Below are 27,235 nucleotides of genomic sequence, written 5' to 3'. Positions count from 1 at the left end.
CTTCAGAATTTATACAGAGCTTTATATTTATGGGCAATGTCCTTGAGAGAGAAACCACACCTTTCACCAATTTCTTAAAGGAATGCATAATTCAAAAAACATTAAAGAGCTACTAATCCTTATCCATATGTATATGTCACGGTGATAAAACATTTGAACCAAGTTTAATTTTTAAGAACAACAATGAAAGGGCTCTATTTCTAGTTTCTAGGATCTACCATCCAGATTTTGAAAGATTAAGCCAAATCAAGGCATTGTTGTTAATAATGCTACCTGTTGTATTTATATGAAACCAAATCTTTTTGTAGCATGTTGATTTGGTATATGTTAACTACTTATTAACATCTATACAAATAGGCTGGATTATCCATTGAAGTGATTGCTGTTTCCTGTGATTATAATTTTAAGCAATTTTCTTCTCTTTTTATTTTTTTATTTTGGTCCAATTACAAACCAGTAAGCCTAGCTGATCCTGCTGCCCTTGGCTTCGTCATTTCTCCATGGTCTCTGCTGTTGCTGCCATCTGGTAGTGTGTCATTTACAGATGAAAATATTTCCAATCAGGATCTTCGAGCATTCACTGCACCAGAGGTTCTTCAAAATCAGTCACTAACTTCTCTCTCAGATGTTGAAAAGGTAACTGTTAAATTTTTTTGTTTGTTTTTTTATTTGGGTGGGGATAGGTCAAATAAAGACAATGGACTACCCTGTTTCAACCCTCTGAAAAATCTATTGAGTTTTAAATGATCATGTATTCCAAGAAGTTCAGTTATTTTATTTAAGAATCCAAAATAGTTTTATAAAGATTTATAGATCTGAGAAATATATGAAAAAAGTTAGCCATTAGAAGTACATGTTTACAAATACTTATTAAATACCTGCTATGTATAAAACACCATGCCCGAGGAAGATATAGAAGTAACTGGAAAGTTGACTCTGATTAACATGTACAGAACAATCTGTAACAGCAATCCTCATCCTTTTTGGCACCAGGGACTGGTTTCATGGAAGACAGTTTTTCCAAGGATGGGGTGGTGGGGGGATGGTTTTAGCAAGAAACTGTTCCACTTAGATCATCAGGCATTAGATTCTCATAAGAAGCATGCAGCCTCAATCCCTCACATGTGCAGTTCATAATAGGGTTCTCATTCCTATGAGAATCTAATGCCAACATTGATCTGACAGGAGGCAGAGCTCAGGTGGTAACGTTCACTTGCCTACCACTCACCTCCTTCTGTGCCACCTGCTTCCTAATAGGCCATGAGACTGGTATGGGGCTGGAGGTGGGGGTTGGGGACCCCTGATCTCTAATATATGGCAGGATGAAATAAATGCTATGGAGAGTGATAGTATTTTTAGAATGTACAAGATGAGCAATTAATTTTTAGTGTAGAATGATATCACAGAGAAGGGGTAGCATTTGTGTTAGGCTATGAAGAATGAATAGACTTCAGATAAATAAAAATAAATAGAAAGGGCATTCTACTCAGAGTAATTGGTGTGGGTAATGACAAGAGGTAAGAAATTGTCCACTGTGATTGGGGAATGGTTGGTTAGACTGGCTAGGCTAGAATATTACTACCTAGAGGGATGTGGTTAAAGGAAGGAAGAAAGGCTCCAGGTCAGAAGGAGGACGATTTTTGAATGCCAGAACTTGAGGCTTTCTTCTTAGGCAGTGGGGATCCATCATATTTTTAGGAGCATGACTGATGTAATTTGTGATTTTGGAGGTTAAATTTGACAAAAGTAGATAACTATGGGAGAAGGAAAATTTTGTGAGTCTCTAATTGGGGAGTTGTTTTGTTTTGTTTTGTTCTGAGACGGAGTCTCATTTCTTTGCCCAGGCCAGAGTACAGTGGCATAATCTCGGCTCACTGCACCCTCCGCCTCCTGTGTTCAAGCAGTTCTCCTGCCTCAGACTCCCAAGTAGCTGGGATTACGGGCACATGCCAGCACGCCTAATTTTTGTATTTTTAGTAGAGATGGGGTTTCACCATGTTGGCTAGGCTGGTCTTGAACTCCTGACCTCAAGTGATCCGCCTGCCTCGGCCTCCCAAAGTGCTTGGATTACAAGTGTGAGCCGCCATGCCTAGCCAGGGAGTTTTAATACTCTGTGGAAAAGAACTGAAAATGGCATAATGATTTATTTGATGCATAATGAAGAAGTGAAGGTTTATAATAGAAGTATTCAGTATGACTATAGTGATATAACTGACTTCAGAATAAGACCTAATTTTATTGTCAAAGTTATGAAAAAATTTAGGCATATATATTGTGTTTTATAACAGACATTGGGTAATTGTGTTATATAGCAGGTTGTGGGTAATTTAGCGCTGTGGGGTACTCCAGATAATTCAGAATTGGCTATGAACATTCTTTCCCATATATCATTCCACGTAAGTGTAAAAATTAACCTAGTAATTTCCTAATAGCAAAATTGTTAAATAAAAAATATGTACATGTTAAACTTCAATATACATTGTCTAATTGCCATCTAAAGGAATTCTTCTAATTTCTTTCAACTGACAATCATATTTTTCTTTTCAGAGATTGAATGTGTATGAGTGTGTGTGTGATGACTAAGCTAAAGGAAGGCATCTTGATTTGAACCATCAATTATGTATCTGAAAAAAGACTGACAAGAATTGGTAGAGTGAATTCAGATTTAAGTTTATCTACCTTTGATATTCCATGAGCTACTTAAAAATTTTGAGAGGTACAAGCAACCATTGAAAGGAGATAGTAGCTATGAGGTAGGGGTAATGCTTAAGGCATTAGACTAAAAAATTTCCCATTACCTAAGATGAAGTATTTGAAAAGAACTTTTTGTATGTTACAGAGTAGATATGGTCTTGGTCATTGTTATGTGTCATGAAGGTATTTAAGTGTACCGGTAATGTTTTATTAAGCTGGATAGTATATATATATATATATATATATAGTTATTCATTTTTATTATTTAAACAGGATACAGTCATTCTGTACACTGTATGATTCATTTAATAATACTTTAAAAGAGGGATTAAAACATTGGAAATAGGTATGGTATGTGTGCATAGATATTATGGATTCTTTCTGTAAGCATTTAAAATCCACAATAAAATTTAAAAAGTGCTTAGTAGAAATTTGGGATGCACAAGTGCTTTTCTGATTTTCTGAGAGGTTTCCCAATTTGCCTTGTGATGTCTAGATCCCCAAACAAGTTAACCCTATGTTTAGGAATAACTGTTAGACCACATGTTTGGGAAAATGACTAAAGCCACTCTATTATTTTGCCAAGTGTTTAGAAGCAATGTTGGGGATGAAATGGGTGTGGGGTTGTTGCCATTATCATGTTAAAGTTGATTTCTTAGTCCGTCTAATTGGAACTTCTAGCTAACCTCATGCCTCAAAATCTTAAGTGTAATTCTAAATACAAAGAAAATCAAGTTTCTTGATCCTATTCATAACGTGAAGCAAAGGTCAGAAGAGTAGCCATATATTCTAGCACAGTATTCTGGTTTTAAAATGGCAAGGGCATTTTGAAAATGAGGAAAGTAGCTGCACTTAATGACTTTCATGAGTTAAGAGTATGCTATTAACTAGCACTCAATAAATGCTTGCTGTTGATGACATATAAATTTTTTTATAATGCTCAGTGCCTAGCACTCTTGATACATGACAATGTTCACCTCATTCAGAGGGACTTACACTTAAAAGTCTTTTGGAAACTGTACACATGTTTGTATGAAAAAACTCACTATCAACTATGTAAACAGGCATTTTCATTTATTTGCCTTAAAACTTTACTTCTCAAGATAACATCCCTTTAAATGAGTAGACAGGTTTATACAGGCTACACTAAGCTTTTATCCTCTGGCTTTTCTCTTTTATTGGATAATTTTCTACTTCCTGCTTGCTTGGCAGAAGGTGTACTTATTTGACAATTCCTTTGAAATCGGTTTGATGGGATGGAATTTGAATCAAGTTCCTGTTGTGCTTTCTGTTCAAAAATATTGATGTGCACCAGAGATTTCTACTATGTCTCTGATAAATTAATCTTGTTTATTGCCACTAATTTGTAGTCTAAATATCGAGAATTATTGCTCTCTGTGCTTTTTGAAAATCAAGGATCATCTTTAGAAGGACAATAACAGTAAATCTACTTATCCAAGCTTAGCAGAAGCCTCAATCGAACTTGACCAAAAAACAACGAAATGCCCTTAATCACACTATACCGTAATACTTTGTGTTAAATCTTGTTAATCCATTCTCTGTCCCATTTTCATTCATTCATAAATTTGACAAATGTTTGTTATATGCCAGGACCCCGTGCCACTGAAGAAGAAACTCTAGGATTGTCTAGTGACACAGTCCAATATGTAATCATATAATTAAATTGAAAATGTTAAATGTTGGGCTTGTAGAGATACTATGTCATATCCGTTATGATGGCTACTATCAAAAGAACAGGACGTAACAACTGTTGGTGAGGATGCAGAGAAATTGGAACCCTTGTGTGTTGTTGGTGAGAATGTAAAATTGTACACTTTACAATGGAAAGCAGTATAAAGGTTTCTTAAAAAATTAAAAATAGAATTACCATATGGTCCAGCAACTCCACTTCTGAGTATATATATCCAAAATAATTCACAGTAGCAACTCAAAGAGATATTTGCACACCCATGTTCATAGCAGTGTTATTCACAATAGCCAAAAGCTGGAAGCAGCCCAAATGTTCATTGGCAGATGAATGGATAAAAAAAACTGTGGAATATACATACAATGAATATCATGCAGGCTTAAGTAAAAGGCAGTCTTGTCACATGCTACAATATGGATGAACCTGGAAGACATTATGCTAAGTGAAATAAGCCAATTACAAAAGGACAAATACTATGTGATTCCACTCATATGAAGTATCTAAAGTAGTCAAAATCATAGAAACAAAAAGTAGAAAGGTGATTGCCAAGGACTGGGCAGAGAGGGTAGAGGGAAGAATTAGTGTTTAATAAGTATAGAGTTTTAGTTTTGCAAGGTGAAAAAGTTCCAGAGATTGTTGCACAACAGTGTAAATATGCTTAACACTACTAAAATATATACTTAATGGCTGGGCATGGTGGCTCACGCCTGTAATCCCAGCACTTTGGGAGGCCAAAGCGGGCAGATCATGAGGTCAGGAGATCAAGACCATCCTGGCTAACATGGTAAAACCCCGTCTCTACTAAAAATACAAAAAATTAACCAGGCATGGTGGCAGGCACCTGTAGTCCCAGCTACTTGGGAGGCTGAGGCAGGAGAATGGCGTGAAACCGGGAGGCGGAGCTTGCAGTGAGTGGAGATTGCGCCACTGCACTCCAACCTGGGCAACAGAGCAAGACTCTGTCTTAAAAAACAACAACAACAACAACAAAATCTGTACTTAAAAATAGATGGTAAATTTAATCCATTTTTTTTTTTTTTTTGAGATGGAGTCTAGCTCTGTCACCAGGCTGGAGTACAGTGGCACGATCTCAGCTCACTGCAACCTCTGCCTCCCAGGTTCAAGTAGGTCTCCTGCCTCGGCCTCCCAAGTAGCTAGGACTATAGGCACATGCCACCACACCCAGCTAAGTTTTGTATTTTTCATGGAGACTGGGTCTCACCATGTTGGCCAGGATGGTCTCGATCTCTTGACCTCGTGATCCGTCTGCCTCGGCCTCCCACAGTGCTGGGATTACAGGCATGAGCCACCGTACCCAGCCGGTAAATTTAATCTTGTGTGGGGTTTTTTTTTTTTTTAACCACAATAAAGGATGACGCCAAATCCTAGAGTTTTGTTTTTTTGTTTTTTTTTTGAGAAGGAGTCTCGCTCTTTCACCCAGGCTGGAGTGCAGTGGTGTGATCTCGGCTCACTGCAGGCCCCAGGGTTCATGCCATTCTCGTGCCTCAGCCTCCTGCGTAGCTGGGACTACAGGCGCCCGCCACCTCACCCAGCTAATTTTTTGTATTTTTAGTAGAGACGGGGTTTCACCGCATTAGCCAGGATGGTCTCGATCTCCTGACCTCGTGATCCACCCGCCTCGGCCTCCCAAAGTGCTGGAATTACAGGCATGAGCCACCGCGCCCGGCCAATCCTAGAGTTTTAATAGGTGCAAAAGCATTATAGAAAGTTAAGTCTTTAAATATCACTTCACCATACTATGTTCCACTAGCTAAAAAACTAATTTCTGGCAATGTTATTGGAGTGTTAATGGCTTAATGTTTTGCTCTAGTCAGATAACACATTTCCATCTTATTAGTCTTTAAGTCTATATCATCTTAACTTGAAGGAATAACTCTTAAGATGGAAATTTAGCCCCATGAGAGAGGATTTAGGGCACCAAAATGGATCCTAAAATAAATCTATTTCAGCAGATCTCTGGGGCCATTCTGCAGTTAGTGGGTCTCCCCTAGAGCACTAGACATGTTTTGGTTTGCAATATATGATACTGGTGTTCCTGGTCCTACAGTAAGTAGCCTAGAGTTAAATAAGTTGCCAGATATATTGTTAAGCTATTATGTCTTAGAAACTAACCATCACACTCAGTATATAAAGTGTGATGAAATATAAAAGGTAATGTGTTGTGGGGAAAGGGTTAATTTTAAAATTAGAAAATAACAACCTGCTGTTTTGAGCTTTAAAAATAATTTTGGAGGTGACTTTTAGGAAATATCGAAAGAAAAGAGTTATGGCTAAATAATTTTGTGCAATTGCTTTATATATCAGATCTTAACCTAAGTTCCATCATACCCTCAGAAGTCAAAGGAATAAGCCCAAGAGGACGTTAAAAGTTTAAAAATCTTATGCATACCAAAAAAAATGTGTCTTTGTATATTCTTCTGGAAAGAGGGATCATAGCTTTTATTCTTCCTTCTTTCTAAAGGGCTAAAAAGTGATTGACTATTTGCTGACAGATCCCAAATGTATGTATCTCTAGCACCATGCTCTTGACTTTTATGTAAAGCCACTTATTAGATATCTTCACTGGAATGTGCCACAGGCATCTGAGACTCAATAGATCTGAAGTTAAACTTATTGTTTCTTCTCATACCCTGAAACTTTTCTCCCTTCCATTGTGTTTCCTGTAAATGAATGGACCATCATTTCCCCAATTTCCAAGGAAAAATCTAAGGTGTCATTCTTAATTTTTCATTCACCTCTGGCCCCGTTTCCTAAATTCTATGATTAATTTCTTTTGATTCTACCTTTTTAGTATATCTCATATATGTCTACATGTATTAGCTTTCACTGCTTCCACCTCAGTTCAGTCCATCACAAATGACCAGTGCTGTAAACACTTCTAATAATCTCCCAACTCCAGTCGTGCCCATGGCTAGTCCATTCTTTAAAGTACAGTCTGCATTTTTGAAAATCCATATATAATCTTGTTCTATTCCTGTTCAAAATTATTCAGATTCTCCATGTCCCCTGAATGAACTCTTGACTCCTGAGCATGGCCTTCAAGGTCGTACTGTGTTGGCCTTGTCTGAGCTGTCTTTATGTCAAGCTCTATGCTTCAGGCATTCTGAATTTACTTCAATGTCTGAGATATGCCACATTCTTTCTTCTCAACCTTTGTGCATTCTCTTCTTTCAGCTTTGAAAACTCTTTTCACCCAGACTCATGCTATTTCAACTCATCTCCTCACTGTCTGGCTTTTACTGTAGATGTGAAGCTTTCTCTTATGCTCTATTCTCTCTGTGTACTTCTCATATGTCGCATTATCTTATCTTGTATACAGCAGTGAAGATTTGATATGGAAGGGACCCTGTTTGTCTTCCTCATTATTGTATCCCCTATGCTCTCTACTAGTGGTCCTCAAAGTCTGGTCCCTCCAATCAGCAGCATCACCATCACCTGGGAAACTTTTAGAAAAGCAAGTTCTCAGGCCCTACCCCAGACCTACTGAATCAGATACCCTGGAGGTATGACACAGCCACCTATGTTTTATCAGGCCCTTCAGGTGATTCTGATGCATAACATAGTTTGAGAACAGTTCCTCTATGCCATATTTGGCAATGAGTAAAAATAATTTTTTAACCCAGATGTATCTATGATTTGTTGCCACACAGTGCCGGGATGTGTTGCTAAAAGGAGCTATGTAGCACATGTAAAGCAGCTCATATTTCTTCACAGAGATCCAGAGATGGCTGGATGAGAGGTATCTGCACATCAGACTGCAGTGTCTCACCCAGCCTGTCTCTTGTGGTCAGTGAGACAAATCTTTGAAGGCTTTTCATCTCCTCTTTAGAGAATGGATCGAGAGGTAGAAAGTATTCTGTTAGCCTTCCCATTAATGATAATTTTATTATCCCATTTTATACTTCAACAAGTATTTATCATATTTGGGCTCTGGGTTGAATTCTGGCTTTGTCACCTAAGGGATATATGAATTCAGGCAATTCGCTTAACGTCTCCATGTCTCAGGTGCCTTATCTATATGGTGTTAATAATAGTACTTGTAGGGTTGTTAGAAAGTGAAATAAGGTAATACTTATGCTTGGGACAGTACCCAGCATGTAGTAAGCGTCCAAGAAATAGTAACTATCACTATTATATGTCAAATGCTGTGCTAGGTCTAGGGATAGAGTGGTGAACGGGACAAAATCCCTCTGTGCGTGGAGTTTATATTCCAGTATGTTAAAACCGTACAGACAGAAATGCATTTCTATCCTACAGGACTTATATTAATGAGCTTCCTTGACTCTCATCTTTCCATGTCACATTTTCTTTTCTATATCTATCTATCTGTCTATCTATCTATCTGTCTATCTATCTATCTATCTCTATCTCTGTCTCTATCTCTATCTCTAGTTCCTCCCTTTTCACATATGTACTTAATTGCCTGAATTTCTCAAGTCTGCTAAGTTTAGCCATTATAGTTCTTTCCTCTTCAGCCCTGTTGCTGGCACTATGGTGAAGTTCTCATTTCTCTTCTCTTGGACTTTTGTCATATCTCCTAACTCTTATTCCTGCTGCTTGACTGTTCTCTCTGCCACTGTCAGATTAATACACCTGATCATGTCATAGCCCTGATCAGGAGGGTCTTTTCCCCTCAAAAACCTTCACTGAGTTGCTCCTTTTTTACCCAATGAAGTACAGATTCCTTAACCAAACATAAAAATCTCTCCAGAGTCTGGTCCCAACTACCTTCTGACTCCTCTTTTTTAGATGCATAGGCTGTACCCAGTGATTATTAGACAGATCTTGTGCTTCTGGGCTTCACTTCTTTGCATGGCAATGCCTTTCTCCCTGTTTTCAGGTTTCCACATCCTTTGTACCATCCATTCTTTCAGAGAGCATCTACCGAGGACTTATAATATGTCCAACACTATAAAAGGTCAAGGAGATCCAAAGATGAATAAGGAGTTGACCTGACTCTCAAAGGACCAGGAGGCTGAGGGACAAAGAAAAGATGATGATGGTGATGGTGATGATGGTGATGATGATGATGATGATGATGTGCAGGGAATATACACAATGATAATAGATCTATACAGAATATTAAGAGCAGAGAGAGGGACACATAGTCTGTGTTCCAAGTCTCAGCTTAATTCCCCTCTGCTTTAAGTTTCTTCTAACTCCTCTGTAGTCAAAATAACCTTTTCTTGTCTCGTTGAGTTTCCTTAGCACAAATTTACTACTTTGTTTAATACATAGGTGCATACATATATATTTATATCTCTCTCCTGTTAGACTTCTAATTCTGGAAAAGGATATACAGATTAAATTAGTAGTTTTCAACCAGAGGCAGTTTTCCCTCCTATGGAACATTTGGCAATATCTGGATACAATTTTGGTTGTCATAACTGAGAGGGTAGGAGTAGATAGTACTGTTAGCATCTAATGGGTAGAGCCACGGATCCTGCTAAATATCCTACAATTTACAGGGCAGCTCCCCACTGCAAAGAATTATCCAATCCCGAATGTCAGTAGTGCTGAGGGTAAGAAACTGAAGCCAGAGTTAGAATCTTGCCTCTGTCAGTTAAATAGCTGTGTGATCTTGGGCAAGTTACCTTCCCTCTGTAAGATTCAGTGAGCTAATGTATATAATGTAGGCCCGGCGTGGTGGCTCACACCTGTAATTCCAGCACTTTGGGAGACCAAGGCAGGCAGATCACCTGAGGCCAGGAGTTCAAGACCAGCCTGGCCAACATGGCGAAACCCCCTCTCTACTAAAAATACAAACATTAGCTGGGCATGGTGGCAAGTGCCTGTAATCCCAGCTACTCAAGAGGCTGAGGCAGGGAGAATTGCTTGAACCCAGGAGGCGAGGGTTGCAGTGAGCTGAGATCGCACCACTGCACTCTAGCCTAGGCGACAGAATGAGTCTGTCTCAAAAAAAAAAAAAAAAGAAAAAAAACGTAAAGAAAAAAGGAAGAAATTGTTCTACAATGTATATAATGTAAGCTTGGCACACAGTAAGCATTATGTACATGCCAGCTGTTTATATTCTAATACATACAATAATATCTATTAGCTTATGATAGTAGTGTTATAGATACCAGCATGAAATATTTGTATCTTATCACACTCCCTAGTTTAGTGACTTTCAGAAAAAATGTTGACTAAATGGGTAGTTATCTAGCTCTTCTATACATGCATGTCATCTAGAATCAGCTCTTCCATCTTTTCATTGAATCCTGTATATATGAATCATCACTATCAAAGGCACCTACCTCTATAGGACTGTGTCCTGGCCTGCTATACTACTATATTAAGGAAGGGAAATAGAGCATCTCTGTGCTGTCCGTAAGGTACAGATGGACCAACAAAGGTCACAAAACCACAAATTCCCTGGGAAGCTAAATAAATAAGCAATACAAGTGAGAAGCAGATCAAAACATTTTTTTTTTTAACTTGTACTGCCTGATTCTTTTTTGGCCTTGGACTTGTTGATATCTTTAATAGAAGATTTAATAATCCTGGATTGTGGATTCCTCTTTTTTCTCATTACATAAAACACAAAGGAAAATATGTAGATCAAATACTTGCCTGTTTTTGAGTAATCCTTCCTGTGCGTGACCTTCCTCCTTTCTACACAATATATATATGCAGTCTGTAACCCATCTACTGCTGCTACTTATTAACCAGATGAACTAAGCACTGTCAGTGATGTCAGTGCTACTGTATTAATTTAGTTACATCTTTGTATCAGTGATCTTTATCCCTGTGTCTTTTCAGGCTGCACCAACAGTACAAACTCTTTTAATTTATGAATAATGTGTATGGAAGCGTCATGCACTTACCCTGTACCGACTGTTTGGAATAAATGTGAAAGCATTTTTCTTTGTATTCTGTAAGAAATATTTTTCTAATATTAGGTACCAGGTGATATTATCACGTTATTTTAACAAAGATCTGGCTGGGCGCGGTGGCTCACGCTTGTAATCCCAGCACTTTGGGAGGCCGAGGCGGGTGGATCCCGAGGTCAGGAGATCGAGACCACGGTGAAACCCCGTCTCTACTAAAAATACAAAAAATTAGCCAGGCGTGGTGGCGGGCGCCTGTAGTCCCAGCTACTCGGAGAGGCTGAGGCAGGAGAATGGCGTGAACCCGGGAAGCGGAGCTTGCAGTGAGCCGAGATTGTGCCACTGCACTCCAGCCTGGGCGACAGAGCAAGACTCCGTCTCAAAAAAAAAAAAAAAAAACCAAAGATCTGACATACCTGGAGTTATCTAACAACTCAACAACGTATTTTTAATTATGATTTAAAATATTACTAAAAGTGTGGAACCCATATAAAGTACCATCCTAATAAAGTAGCAATTGTCATTTTGCATATTTTATTTCTCTATAGAGATATTTCATACCTATATGTATTAGTCAAGGTTCTGCAGAGAAACAGAACCAATAGGGTGTGTGTGCGTGTGTGTGTGTGTGTATTTGTATGTATAGAGAGGTTTATTATAAAGGGTTGGCTCGTGCAATTATGAAGGCTCACAAGCTCCAAGATCCTCAGGATGAGTTTGCAAACTGGAGATTCAGGAGAGCCAATGGTGTAGTTCAAGTCTGAGTCTGAAGGTCAGAGAAACAGTAGAATTGTTGGTGTAGTTCTAGTTCAACGACTGGCAGGCTTAAGACCCAAGAAGGTTTCAGTTTGAGTCCAAAGGAGGAAAACGCTGATGTCCCAGTTCTAAGGCAGTTAGGTAGAAAGAATTCTCCTACTCAGAGGAGAGTTAACCTTTCTGTTATTTTCAGGCCTTCAACTGACTGGAAAGGGCCCACCCACGATAGGGAGGGCAGTCTGCTTTACTCAGTCTACTGATGTAAATGTTAATCTCACCCAAAAACACTTTCACAGAAACACCAAGAATGAGATTTGACCAAATATCTGGGCATCCTTTGGTTCAGTCAAGTTGACACATACAACTAACCATTATATGATATACATAGGTGATCAGCAAATGTACGATTTTATAACCTAGTTTTAAGAATGTTTTATTATAGTCATGTATAAAAATTATTAACATATAGTAACTCACTTGGCATACTGAGAAGTAAGTATAATAAAGAATCTTAAAGCATGAGCCATATCTCAAAGAATCATAAACCAAAATTAATATAATTGAGCATGCAATTAGTCCTTTATGCTAAAATTATGAAAAATGTTTTTCATATATGAGGCTCTTTGAAAAGGCATTTTCACTTAAGACTGTTTGGAAAGAAGCTTAAAGAGAAATATGATACAAATAGTCTGCACTAGGCTGTCTTGAACTTCTTGCACATTTAATTTAATTCAACAGACATGTATCGAATATCTACTATGTAAAGTTCTGTGTTACTTGCTAAGAGGGATACTAAGATGTGTTAAAAAAAAAAAAAAAAAAAGCTGTTTCCCTCAAGGAAGACAAACAAGGACACGTCTAACTACACAACAAGGTAGTATTAGTTAACTGCATCATCAGAGATACTGTTGAAGTATGATGCAGAAATATAACTATCATATATGAGATAATGCTTTAACTTGTTTGGAAGTGTTTATACAGCATGTATAAGGGGAAACATCATGTCTGACCTATCAATAATGGCCAGAGACAAAGAATATTTTTGGTGGAAAGAACAGCTCACGAAAAGCTGAGAAAGAAAAGGATGTATTTTGCCAACAGAAAATTATCTAGATGTGCTGAGTGTTTAGGTTGTGATAAGGGAAGGAACGATGACAGAAGAAAACTTAAAAATCTGCTTGCAAAATGGAAATAGAGGAAGGTCACACTGAGTCCTAAATGTCATTATTTTTAAATTTGAATGTTTAAAAATTGAGAGCCATGAACATATTTGAAAAGTGGAACAACTTTTCTAATCTGTAATTTAAAAATAATTTAGGAAGCAATTTAAGGGATATATTAAAGTGTTGTGAGACTGTAAGAAGGGTACCCACTTTTATTACATATATCTGACTAATTTCTAAAGAGGATTTGAGACAGTTTATAGAATTGAAAAATAAAGGTGAAAAAATAGGAGCCGAGTAAATAAAGACAAGAAAATAAGATGAAGCCGTAGTAAGGATGCTACAAAATGAAACAACAACAAAAGCACAAGGCAAGAATTCAGTATTGATAGAAGTGGCCCAGAAGAATAGCTCTGAATCTCTTGACAGAAGGAAATAGGAAAGATGGTTACTTATAACTGAAATCTTGCTTTTTGTGTCACAGAAAAAAATAGAAGCAATCAGGACTTTCTCTAGTATATCTCTAGCAGCCTCCCCGTGTGAATTCCCATATGCTCTGCCATCTTACTACAGATGAACTGTCCATGCTCTTCTATAAAGCCAACTCCTCCATTTGTGCTTTAGCTTCAATCTCCTTATCTACTCAACAATGTTCCTCTAGCAATCTCCATTCTCTCCTGCATTTCCAGTTTTCCCTGTTGAATCATTTCTATCAGCATAAAAATATGTTGAGATTTTTTAATCTTTAAGAAACAAAGCAAACAACCTAAAGAAAAGTCCTTTGATTCAGCTTCCTTCTCCTTGTACTATGCTACCCATTCATTGTGAGAAAATGCTAATCAAAACTGCAGTGAGGAAAAACAAAACAAAAAAAAAACTGCAGTGAGGCCAAGTGAGGTGGTTCTCGCCTATAATCCCAGCACACTGGGAAGCCAAGGCGGGAGGATCTCTTGAGGTCAGGAGTTCAAGAGCAGCCTTGACAATATAGTGAGATCCCCATCTCTACAAAAATTTCAAAAGTTAGCCAGGAGTGGTTTTACATGCCTTTAGTCCCAGCTATTTGAGAAGCTGAGACAGGAGGATCACTTGAGCCCAGGAGTTTGAAGCAACAGTGAGCTATGATTGCACCACCTCACTCCAGCCTAGGCAACAGAGAGAGATCCTGTCAAAAAACAAACAAAACAAAAACGGCAGTGATGCAGTGAGATTTATTGGTCAATTTTTAGATTGGCAAAACCCCAAGTCTTCATAATACCTCTATGGACAAAGTTTGTGGAAAACTCTTACGTGTACAAAAACGTGGAAAAACTCTTACATGTACTTCTGGTAGAAGTACAAAATGGTACAACTGTTATGTAAGGGAATCTGACAATATATATAAAAACTGCAGATAATTTACTTTCTCATCCATTATCTCAGAGAATCAATTTAGGAGAAATACAAGGCTGTTTGCTGAAACATCATTTATAGTAGCAAAGGTTTGAAAAAAATTTTAATTCTCTATTAATAACAGATTGGTTAAATAAACAGTGTTATAACCACTAATGGAATTCTATATACCATTTAAAAAAATAAGATCTCTAAGCATTGATATGGAAATACCTATAGATAAGTTAAAAATGCAAGGTGCCTGCCAGGCGCAGTGGGTCACGCCTATAATCCCAGCACTTTGGGAGGCTAAAGCAGACAGATTACCTGAGGTCAGGAATTCAAGATCAGCCTGGCCAACATGGTGAAACTCCATCTCTACTTAAAATAGAAAAATTAGGCATGGTGGCGGGCACCTCTAACCCTGGCTACTGGGGAGGCTGAGCCAGGAGAATCGCGGGGGGATGGAGGTTGCAGTTAGCCGAGATTGTGCCACTGCACTCCAGCCTGGGCGACAGAGCCAGACTCTGCCTCAAAAAAAAAAAAAAAAAAGCAAGATGCCTAGTAATTTTTAAGGTTTCTGACCTTTTGTGAAAGGAGGAAATAAGAATATATATTCATATTTGCTTGAATTTGCATAAGGAAACTTTAAAAGCTAACAAAAATGATTATGCATAAAGGATGGGCTGAGGAATTAGGAAAACATCTGTTGTAACAATTTCCAGTCTTACTATCTCTTTTAAGCTCTCATTTGCTTTTATGTAAAATATAAAATGATGATTTTCTCAAATGTGTATTATATTTGCTTTGGAACAAAATAATCTGTATTTATAGCACTTGTTAAATTTTCTATTGTATTTTATCATAAAATTATTTCTTAAAAATTCTATTCCTAGATTCACGTTTATTCTCTTGGAATGACACTGTATTGGGGAGCTGATTATGAAGTGCCTCAGAGCCAAGTAAGTTAAGTTTTTACAGTTGTTACACTTCTTACATATGTTCAATTTTACACTTTTTATCATAGCTCTTCCACATATTTATACATGTTCTACAGCATGCTGTCAGGTGTACCAGCATTCCTATGGAGTTTGTTTACATTAATAATGTCATACTTTCAGGATGAACTTTCAATAAAGTACTAAAGATATTTTTAAGGTATTCCTAGAATTGTAGCAATCACTACCCAGGTTTCAACAACTCAGTCTGTGAGATGGAGCTGGCCTCTTCAAAAATTATAGCAAGATAAATGGGAGTGTACTTTATTTTATCTAATATAGTGACTGTTAAGAGGGATTGAAAATCTCGATGCAAAAACTCTAGGAATAGTAGCCCTATGTCTCAGAGTGTTGTATTAGAGAATGTCATAGCTTTTTCTCTTGGCACTTCAAATCATACATCATACTTCACGACCCCTATAGCGGCAGACACAGGTATTAAAGTAACACTTGCTGAGGTCTTGGGCCCTGTTTGCCATTGGGCTGCTTCTAGTCATTATTTTCTAAAATAATTCTGATTCTTAAAGACCAATATAGACATAGTAGTAAATAGTAATTGAAAACTTAAAAATAGCTATATTTCATCAAGGCAAGATATATAGAATTAGGTTTTATTTTAGGCATTTATAAGTCAAAACCAAAAATAACTAGGTGTGGTTTTTTCTTATTAAATAAAAGAAGTAACAAGCATTTTAGCCTTTTATTCTAAAATACAAACATCTTAAGATCCATAAAAGATAAATAATATTCTTCACTTTGGTTTTATTTTATATCATGAAAAATAATGTATATTTTCTTTCTCTCTTCAGTTTCAATTCTTAAATATAAATGAGAAAGTTAAAATATTACTGGATATATTGGTGTCATATATTACACAACCTAACTTGTAAAATGTGATCACAGTCTATAATACTTTATGTTCTTTTCTGATAACTGGAAATAAAGTCAATATCAAATATAAATAGAGAGTCAATATCATAAATAAGAGGGGAAATATAAACTTGTATTTTAAGATCAGAAATCAGGATATTTTAGAAATATTTAATATTAATTTAAAAGTATTTATTAAGTACCTACCTTGTGTCAGATACTGTTAGACACTAGGACTATAGTGACACATGCCTATGGAGTTTTTTGGAAGGAACAGACAGCTAAATGGCCAACTGCAACATAATGCAATAAATGCTATGTTAGGGAAAATAGAAGACGCTATGGAAAACAGAGTTGGGACCTTCTGCTTAGGCTTGGAGGGTCAGGACAGATTTCTTAAAGGACATTGCATCTAAGCTGACACCTAAAGGATGATGTATTAATAATACCCAAATGGATGAGAAGTGGAAGGGTCATAGGAAAGGCATTTGTTTAGACCAAAGTGGATATACCAGTTTAAACTCCCATCAGCTTGGATGTGATTTTTAATTGCTCCCCTCCTTACCAATTCTTGTATTGTTAGTATTTTTATTTTTCACTATTTTATTGGGTGTGTAGTGGCTTCTTCTTGTAGTGGTTTTAATTTATATTTCTTAGTGAATAATGATATTGGCCACCCTTTCATATGCTCTTTGGCCATTCAGATATAATATTCTATGAAATACGTTAACTAATTAAAAAAAACCCTTACATTCTGGCTTGTCTGTTTGACCAACATAATGATAATTTATATTTAAATGGTCTTGAGGCATTGCAATATTTTAAATCTCCTTTAAGTTATCATGGGAGTATCTAATTATATTTATACACATTGACTGTATTACATTTTATATAATATTAGGAAGCACATATAATATTAGGAAGCAGCTTATTCCCCCAAATGGTGTGTATGTTTGTGTGTGCGTGTGTACATGTAGTAACTGTTTATCAAAACAATTGAATAAGCCAAGAATTTCACTACTTTACTTTATATTTAAAAATTCCCAGAGTTTTTCTGTACTTCCTTTCTAGAGAAGTGTAAGTTAACTATCTTCTGCTAATATTTTTTTAGACCATAAAAAGGTAAAACACAGTAAGATGCTTATGCTGATAAAAAAGGAATTTATTTCCTCCAAGTATGTAAAGTGTGTTTTAGTGTGGTTCCTGTGATTCCTAGAATGATTTGTCTCATTAGAAAAAATATTTACTCACATTTATTAATGTGGCTTTTCCTTTATTTATATTCAGCCTATTAAGCTTGGAGATCATCTCAACAGCATGCTGCTTGGAATGTGTGAGGATGTTATTTACGCTCGAGTTTCTGTTCGGACTGTGCTGGATGCTTGCAGTGCCCACATTAGGAATAGCAATTGTGCACCCTCATTTTCCTACGTGAAACACTTGGTAAAACTGGTTCTGGGAAATCTTTCTGGGGTAAGCTACAGTTACAATGGTAAATATAGTCATATTTTAAAATTTAGTAGGTATCACAAAATTTTCTTTAAGAATACTATATAGGTAGCATTTTCTCAATGAAGACTAGAAACGGAAAATTGAATTTCTTCTTCTAATATAAATTGTTTATTTGAAACAATACTTAAAATTTAGAAGCTCACTGCAATAAGTCTAGATTTTGTGAGAATTATTCCCAAAAATATCATAGAATGATAGCATGTTTGAGCTGAAAGTGTCTCCTCTTGTTTTCTTTCTTAGATCTTTTCCCAAGGAGCTTTTAGCAAATGGTTCTATTGTGAACACGTAGAAAAAATGTATTAACATGAAAATGGGTTTTAGAAATACTTAAATGTACTTTCTGTTGCTTTATACCTATTTCGTGACCACTCATTTGTCTGGATCTTCCAAGTATTTCCCAAACCTTCTCCACTTTCCCTTCTTCTCTGAACACTGCTACCTAGTGTATCCAGGGAATCCATGCTTGTATCCCTGCCAGACTTCCCCAAGACCTGGACTCTTCTGGTTTTTCTCTTGTTTTGGATATGAAGAATCCCAAGAACAGCCAGTGCTATATCTTACCTGAAAGTCCCACCTCTGTTCTGCATTTCTAAGGCTGTAATTTGTCTTGTTTGCCCTATCTGATCTGGATCTATACTTTACTGCTCTTATCCTTAGGGTTATAGTCCTGGAGTGTTGGTCCCTCTTCCTTGCACAGGTTACAAATTTACCACTGCCACACAGTGTTCTTGTTGGCTTCCTCAGAATTCCTCATCGGTAGGGGTTTAGTTCCCATCTTAACCAGGATGTCAGCTGGCTGCCAGGAATATATTCAAATTCTGCACAATTTTTCATTTGATAACAAACAGGCCGCCCAGAGATCTTCTAGACAAATGGTTTGTAAACTCTCCCCCAAGAAACCTTTGCGGTTCTATAGTGAAGGGAAATGTAGGAAGTAGAGGCTGAATAAATGGAGTTCTTGGTTGCCCATTTTCCCTCTTTAACTAGAGCAGCTCCAGTTTTATTTGATCTGTTTATATTTCTACATGTGATTTTTTTGAACAAAGGTAAAGCTATTAAAAAATCTTTGAAAACCATCTGCCCAGACCAAAGTTTCTCACATTGTTTTCAATATTTTTGTTTTAAAAATTCCTCTATGACCAAATAAGCTTGAAAAGAAACTATTTAAAGGAAATTAAATGTATTTTCACTGGAGAACTTCTTAGAGCCTTTAATATACTAGACTGTATTACTAACCTTCAAGAAGAATAGGCATGTAAATGAAGCATTTCCCAAACTTACTTGGTCTTGGAGGTCTTTTTTTCACAGACATTCTCATAAGACTAATATTCTTTAAAACTTCACTTTATGGATAAGGAAACTGATACCCAAACAACTATGGGATTTGAGTTTCCTGTTAGACAGTCCAGGGACTTTTTTATTACACCACACTTTCTCTAAGACTTTTGTGCTGTTTGCTAATTTTACTCCTATAGTAAAATTGTGAGAGATATTTTTTTCTGTCTTTGAAGAATTTTTTTCTGTCTCCATAGAAATTCTATTACCTATATAATAATTGCCCATATTACATATAAAATCTCTCCCTTTAAGGTTTAGCATTTAGTTCTCTTTATTATAGTGGATCTTTATTGTTCATTTATGTATGAAACCTGTGCTACGGATTATAGAAGATACAAATTTGAATCAAGTATTTGATCTAGGAGCTCTTATCTAAAATGCCATAACCATTTGCTTAATTATAAAATGAAAGAAGCCTATAAAAAGATACATAGTAAAAATTTTAACAGCTATGAGAGTTTAAAGGAAAAGGATACAAATTATGACTGCATTGAAAAATAGCACTTTGAAGCTGAGTATGGTGATGCATGCCTTTAGTCCCAGCTACTCAGGAGGCTGAGATGGGAGGACTACTTGAGCCTGGGAGGTCGAGGCTGTAGTGAGGCATGATTGCACCACTGCAGTCCAACCTAGGCAACAGAGTAAGGCCCTACCTAAAAAAAAAATTTAAAATTTAAAATAGCACTTTGAACTATATCCTATAGCCTAGATAATCTCAGCAGAGGGAAGTGAACCTGGATGAAGGCTGTGAAATGGGAAAGCGGGAATGTTTGGGGAACAGTATGACATGGGGTATATTGTGGGGTTATTTAATGGGAGAGAAAAATAGAAGGATCAATTGGAATCAGCATGTAGAGAGCCTCTCTTCACAAAGACAAATTTTTACTAAGTATAATAATGCTCCTCTTACCTTTCTATTGCTCTTCCTCATCTAGACATCACTGGGTAGAAGTAACTCCAACAGCTACTGTTTTTTAAGTGTTTGTTTACTTTGTGCCAGACACTATGCTAAGGAGTTTATGTGCATTATCACATTATTCATCATAACAACCTCAATTTAATAGAGATACTTTTATCCTCATTTTAGAGGGCATAAAACCAAGGCTAAGAAAGATTAAATAACTTGCACATAGTCACAGATATGGTAAATGATGGAGACATAACTGGAACTGGGGTGTTTTTGACCCCAGTGTATTCCTTAAAGCTTTTGTTGCCTCCAGTAGCTGACAGAATGAGTTAGTCTTTCACTGGTGTGAAATTCATTCTAAGTGACCATCATTCTTGCTTAACATTAATTAGCGTGGGTAAAAGTCAGCAAGCCAGCTTACTTGTCTAGGTTTTTCCACTGATTTAATGTTATAATATTTGGACCACAATTTTACTTATCTGCAAAATAGGAATAATAATATGTGTCAATCACCCATATTATTAAACTGTTGTAAAAGTAATTATTTCCATATTAATGAGCTGCTTTGTGGTCCTTAGAAGTTTCTTTGCTATTTCTCCCTTTATTTATAATATGAGGATAATGTTGTCTACCATATGAGGTTGTTTGAGGATTAAATAGCACAAAGTGTGTGCCTAGCATATAGTAACTGTTCAATAAACAATAGTTATTAATAGTAACTAACTTCACTGCAGGAATTTTCAAAGATGTGGGATGTTAGTAATACTGTCTTTTCAGTCACTGACAGTACAGTATAATCTGGACTCACATCATTTATGCAACTTAACTGATAACGTGATTTCAGAAATACTTCCATTTACAAGTGTTCTTATAGGTAGAAAACATAATGCTTGAGCCTTGAATATACTACCTTAGATGGGTTTTTAATCCATACTTCAGCAAGATTCACTAATGGAGCAATATTAAAACATTTCTGTAGTATGTGCGAGTGTGTGTGTGTGTGTGTGTGTGTGTGTGTGTGTGTAAACAAATATGTATGCATGCTTTTGGTGCTAGATTTAAGTAATTTCTCTTCACCATTTTCTCTTCTTCCATTTATATTGACATTTCTCCTCTACTTGGCCACCTGAATAAAACAGTGATCTGTCCAGTTTTTTATCCCTTATAATGTGGAGTTTGACCTAATTTGACATACTTTATTTCAAGCAGATACCCTTCGCTAAAGCTATTAAACTTTAAGATTACATTTTGCTTTAAAGGGAACTTAAAAGAGCATTGATTTAAATTTGTTATCCCTCAGAGCGTCCATTTAAAGACTTAGCATTTCTCGGCCAGGCATAGTGGATCACGCCTGTAATCCCAGCACTTTGGGAGGCCAAGGCAGGCAGATCACTTGATGTAAGGAGTTCAAGACCAGCCTGGCCAACATGGTGAAACCCTGTCTCTACTAAAAATACAAAAATTAGCTGGCGTGGTGGTATGCAGCAGTAGTCCCAGCTACTCTGGAGGCTGAGGCCTGAGAATCGCTTGAACCTGGGAGGCAGAAGTTGCAGTGAACCGAGGTCCTCCAACCTGGGTGACAGAGTGAGACTCCGTTATATTAAAAAAAAAAAGACTTAGCATTTCTCAAATGTAATTTCTGAAGGGCAAGATCTATAAAATTATTTCCGAAAGTAATTTAAATTCCTCAATTCATAGTTATAATGAAGAGAAAGCTTTATTATACCAAAATTAATGTGATTTTTAAATTATAATCTAACAAGAGTAGTTATTGGTTGGGGAAAAAGAAGACTTCAAGTTTACTGTTTTCAAATAGAACTCATTTTAACAAGTTTAATCTGATGGTATTTTCTAGTTAGTAGGTTACTCTTCAGTCACTGCTTCTTCCCTTTTAATTTCCTGAAATGAATTGGCCAGCACTGGCTACATAAATCTTATCCAAGAATACAGATTACCCTACAAATACAATAGGACATAGAGTCTCGTTATTTAATGTTATATCCTCCAAAAACTGTGTAACTAGTGTCATTCTGTAAACAGTTATCATGAAAACAAAAGGGAGATCCTTTTGTCAAACTTGATTTTTTATTACCTGTGTACAGACAGATCAGCTTTCCTGTAACAGTGAACAAAAGCCTGATCGAAGCCAGGCTATTCGAGATCGATTGCGAGGAAAAGGATTACCAACAGGTAAGAGTATATTAATAGGAAATTTCTAGGCTTTAACCTTATCCCATTGTTTTCTTTACAAAATTATACTTACCTGGCTTTGAAATCTGGTAATTGAGACTATGATTAGAACATAAACATACAAAGTGGAGGTAGGGAATGGACAGGAACACTAGCTACATTAAAAATAATTTCATTAAACGTATGCAGAAAATATTGTTAATATTCTTAGGATTCCCAGAGTAACTTATTTCCCTTTCCAGTATTGGTATATCAATAATAATATTTACTTACTTTATCGTGATATTTCATATTAAAAATACTTTTTAAAGCATGAGTAAACACATGTATATGTTTATGAACATAAAAACTACTGAAACAAAAGTTTCAGAAAACGTTTTTCTTACTACTGCACTCTGATATTTTTTATCATATTTCTTTTTTTTTTAACAAATGGAAGAACATTCCATGCTCATGGGGATGGCATTGAATCTATAAATGACCTTGGGCAGTATGGCCATTTTCACGATATTGATTCTTCCAACCCATGAGCATGGAATGTTCTTCCATTTGTTTGTATCCTCTTTGATTTCATTGAGCAGTGGTTTGTATTTCTTTTTTTTTTAATGCTAGTAATAACCCACTAAATAGATTTTATCATGGAATTATCGAATACTACCTTAGGTCATGTGATACTTAGTAAATAAAAACTAATGATGAATAGTGGTTTGCTATTTGTCAGTAGCATTATATAAGTATGTATCCTATGATAAGTATTAAATTTATTTTTTTGAAAGAAATGAATGGAAATTTCAGGCCAGGCATGGTGGCTCACGCCTGTAATCCCAGCGCTTTGGGAGGCTGAGGCGGGCGGATCACCTGAGGTCAGGAGTTTAAGACCAGCCTGGCCAACATAGTGAAACCCCATCTCTCTAAAAATACAAAAATTAGCTGGGCATGGTGGCAGGCACCTGTAATGCCAGCTACTCGGGACGCTGAGACAGGAGAATCGCTTGAACCGGGGAGGCAGAGGTTGTAGTTGGCCGAGATCACACCACTGTGCTCCAGCCTGGGCAACAAAGAGTGAAACTCTGTCTCAAAAAAAAAAAAAAAAATGGAAATTTCAAACACTTGAAATTAAAGTAAATATAATTTTATGTGACAATTTATTTTTCATTGCTAGTTTCAGGCATGGCTTATTTATAAAATAAACTTTTGATTTTGCTGATTATCTTTGTTCTCTTCTTATCAAGCAGGGTTGAGAATCATGATAATCTCAACATTAACAAAAATACTTTTTTAGATCTTGTCCTAGATCTTGGGGCTAGGTAGAAGTAAATGTACAGATTGCTTAAATATATTTTAACAAAATATATTCTAATTGATGTAGTTTAATAAAATAGATTAAAAAGTTAAGATTTTAATTTAATCAGAACATCAGAGAAACCTGTCTTATTTAAAACCTATGAGCAACTCTAATTGTGAAAACTAAATGTAGACCTTGACTATCTGGACCAAATGTTTTACAGAGTCAGAACTCTCATATCTGAGAGGAAGGAATGTGTAAGTCAAAGAAAAGCAGTAAAATTGTTTCTAAGGGAGTGATTTTGTAATGGTAAAGTATCTGTTTTGGTGCTTCCATTTTAATTATTGTGAATAAAGACTATCTGAAAAGATATATTAGCTTTCATTTCATTGGTATAGTAATTTATTTCTGGTTAGATCAGGGTTTTATTCTAAACATATATGATTAGTTTATATATGGGCCAAAAAAATACAGTGTGGTACCAATTTTGAAAGTATTTTTCATCCTTTCTTGCAAATATTTCCTTCCTATTCTTATGTCCCCATACTGTACTTTTGTCACTTTCTTTTTGTAGGTAAAAATATGTTTATTTTTATACTATTCTAGGATTTGAGATAGTATATAGTGTAAACTTTAGCAGTAACAATAGCAGCAATTTGTTAATTGATCAAATTTTCAGTCAGTCTCCTATTTTAGAATTGAATAATAACAGAAACTTATAGATGAATGTCAATAGCAAGCTGAAGTAATCTTTTGGGAGACATAATGAACATTTTAATAAGTGGAACATTAGATTTAAAAGACATTGTTGTTTTTCTTATGTATCTTTTTCTATTTTCTCCCTCTCTTTCTTTCCTCTCTCCACTTCTGCCTTGCCTTTCCTCTCTCCCTCCCTCCTTTCTTATTTCTCTTTCTTATTCTTTCTCTAACCTCTTTCGGCAGTTCCCTACTACCATTAAGTGGCCATGTTATGTAATTGAAGTTTATTTGCTTATGTGTTACTTCTTGATTTAATAACTGTAATGTATTATTAATTTTTGCAGTATATTTTTTCTAAGAATAAAAATTATTCACATATATTTATTTATGTATATATGACTTCCATCCTATCTCCCTTTCCAGTGTGGGTCTGTAGAAAGAAAAAGGTGAGCCTTGCAATATTTATCAAATTGTGAGGATTATCAAATGCTAACATAGTTTAGATTTTATTACTTTCAATGATTCAGAGGCTTAATGTTTCAGAAATTAATTGTTACATAGTATTTTAAAGATAGCAATTAAGAGATTGTACTGAGTCTATACCTACTTGATAACATATTTTAAATAGGTTGTCATTTACATATATACATATATTTGTTTCATAAAGGACATTCATAAAAGTTAAGCTTTCTGGACATATAGATGCTGTGGATAGGGAAAACCTATATTAAGTTCATTAGTTTTTATAGGTGTTCAGTGTATATTTGTTGATTGAATGAGAAAAGGTTTTATGGAAATACTAGATTTTGAAGTGTAATATATTTGTAGTATACTTCTTTAATAGCTCCATAAAGAAATATGTGAGACTATGGTTTATTTATTTAGCGTATGTTAAACATTAAGTTGTATGCAAAAGAAAAATAAAACATCTTGCCTCATATTATTAGACCATTTTCTTATTATAACAATAAAAACATCAGAAATTTTAATCCAGATTTTAATGCCTTTTATTTGTGATTTTGTTTTTATAATACTAAGAAAGATTTAGTATTATTGTCTAATAGTTCCTTAGAATTCTTATTATTAATATGCTGTTCTAATACAGATAAGGAAGTGTTGACTGTCATGACTTTACAAAATTAACAGAGAAGTCAAATCCTTAAGTAGATTGTTTGTTGATTTTATCCTCTAACAGTCATATTGGAGAATAAAATCTCCCTTATATCTAAACTCAAGAGAATTTTTGAGTAATTACAATTAGTCACTCAGGATAAACCAAATTTTGTTTATGTTTCTATTTTTTTAGTAGAGTTAAAGGTCCTAATACTGAAATAATAGTCTTATTTGGATCAAGTATAAGGGAAGAGTATTCTTCAGACCTTCTTAGCCATCAGTGCTTTGCACAGTAGTATTGCACAAGTGCTCTTTTCATTTACCTTTTACAAATTCATAAAACCTCATTTTAAGGACAGAACCAATATAAATATACTAATTATAGCCATTACCAGGCAGAAGCATTCAGCAGCTAATAGTCAACTGCATAGACTAATTTTAAAAGTTTAAGGTTGAAAAAAAATTATCTCTTGAAGAAATAATTCTTCTAAGACACCTAGAATACTTGGCAGTGCCAGTTCTTAATTGTCAGTGGTCAACTGCAGCAAAGCAACCTTGTGATACATTATTAGTAAAACATTTTCTTCAATGTGCACCAACCTAAAATCTGTATGTGGTGATAGCATTAGTTTATTAGGCTCCTGACTACAGTCTTTAATAAAGAAAATATTAAGATGGACAGTGAGATACAGAATTAGGTAGAAAGATGTATTCAAATTTGGGGATAATGCCTTATACCTAGTGATTTGTTCAGCTCAAATGTAATAAAGATTTTTATCTATAAGTAAATGACCTTAAAAGGTCTCTTCTTATATCCTACCTCCAAGATGTGTCACAGAAGCTAAGGCCTAAACTAGTGGGCTCTCTGACCCTACTTTGTTACCTAATACTGCCAGTGCGATAAAATAGCTTCACTGATCAGAAAAAAATCAAACATTTCCTGCCAAGCTTAAGGCAGAAACTTACACTATTATTCAGATCAACATGGTGGTGCTTCAGAACTTAGGCATATTAATAATATCATGTTTCTTTCTTATAAGACGCACTTGGACACATTTGTGAGGATACATGGGGACTTGGGGAGCCTCTTTTAATATTGAAATGTCATTTTGAAGTTTACTTCTAAGAGATGTGAATTTTTGAGTCTGGGTGAAGTGAAAGGTAAATGATGATATCCAGTGTAGGATAATGTTAATCACATATAACAAAAATAGTTAAAACACAACGTAATTTACAAGGAAGTTTTTCAACTTAACTAAAATAAATGGGATGTGTTCTATTACAAAGACTTTTTATATTCTTGAAATCTTACCCAAGGAATACAAATATGAAATCTTTTATTTGTAAATAAAGTGTATTTATTGTTTCCCATTTAGCTTTTAATAAGCTATGCGTTCTCCAGAAGGAAAATGCTTAGGGCCATTGCAGTGATCTAGTCAAGCAATAATGTTAATTGGAAATAGGGTGATGGCAGTGGAATTAGAATACATGAAATAATAAGATACCTTTGAGAATTTAAATAGCTATCATTTACTGATGGATTTGATATGGGGATTAAATAAGGTAAAAGATTTAAGGATGGTGCCCATATTTCTGTTTTGAACAATCAGTTGAGTAATTGGGCCACTTATTGTAATATGAAAGACTGGCGGAGAATGGACAGTTCTGGATGTGGGAAGCAAAAGATCAGTTTTGAGCATGTTGCGTTTGAGGGTCTTCTGAAATATAAGTAGAAGTTTCATTACATATGATTGGAACTCCCAGAAGAGGTCGGTGCTAAGCA

At 35.8% G+C, this 27,235-nt stretch overlaps 1 protein-coding gene across 12 annotated transcripts in view; it reads left to right on the top strand.

Moving 5' to 3' along the window:
* Positions 1-27,235, top strand: part of PTPN13 (protein tyrosine phosphatase non-receptor type 13) — a 220,211-nt gene that overhangs the window by 74,241 nt on the left and 118,735 nt on the right. For all 12 annotated transcript variants that reach the window (XM_058433090.1, XM_032145796.2, XM_032145708.2 and 9 more), the window contains exons 3-6: positions 458-636; positions 15,437-15,502; positions 17,696-17,881; positions 22,268-22,355. In XM_058433090.1, the coding sequence (XP_058289073.1) occupies positions 458-636; positions 15,437-15,502; positions 17,696-17,881; positions 22,268-22,355 (519 nt within the window). The remainder of the gene's footprint in view (positions 1-457; positions 637-15,436; positions 15,503-17,695; positions 17,882-22,267; positions 22,356-27,235) is intronic.

Source organism: Hylobates moloch, unplaced genomic scaffold (assembly GCF_009828535.3).
Source record: "Hylobates moloch isolate HMO894 unplaced genomic scaffold, HMol_V3 SCAFFOLD_2, whole genome shotgun sequence".
Lineage (NCBI taxonomy): Eukaryota > Metazoa > Chordata > Mammalia > Primates > Hylobatidae > Hylobates > Hylobates moloch.
This window is presented reverse-complemented; position numbering and strand designations above follow the sequence as displayed.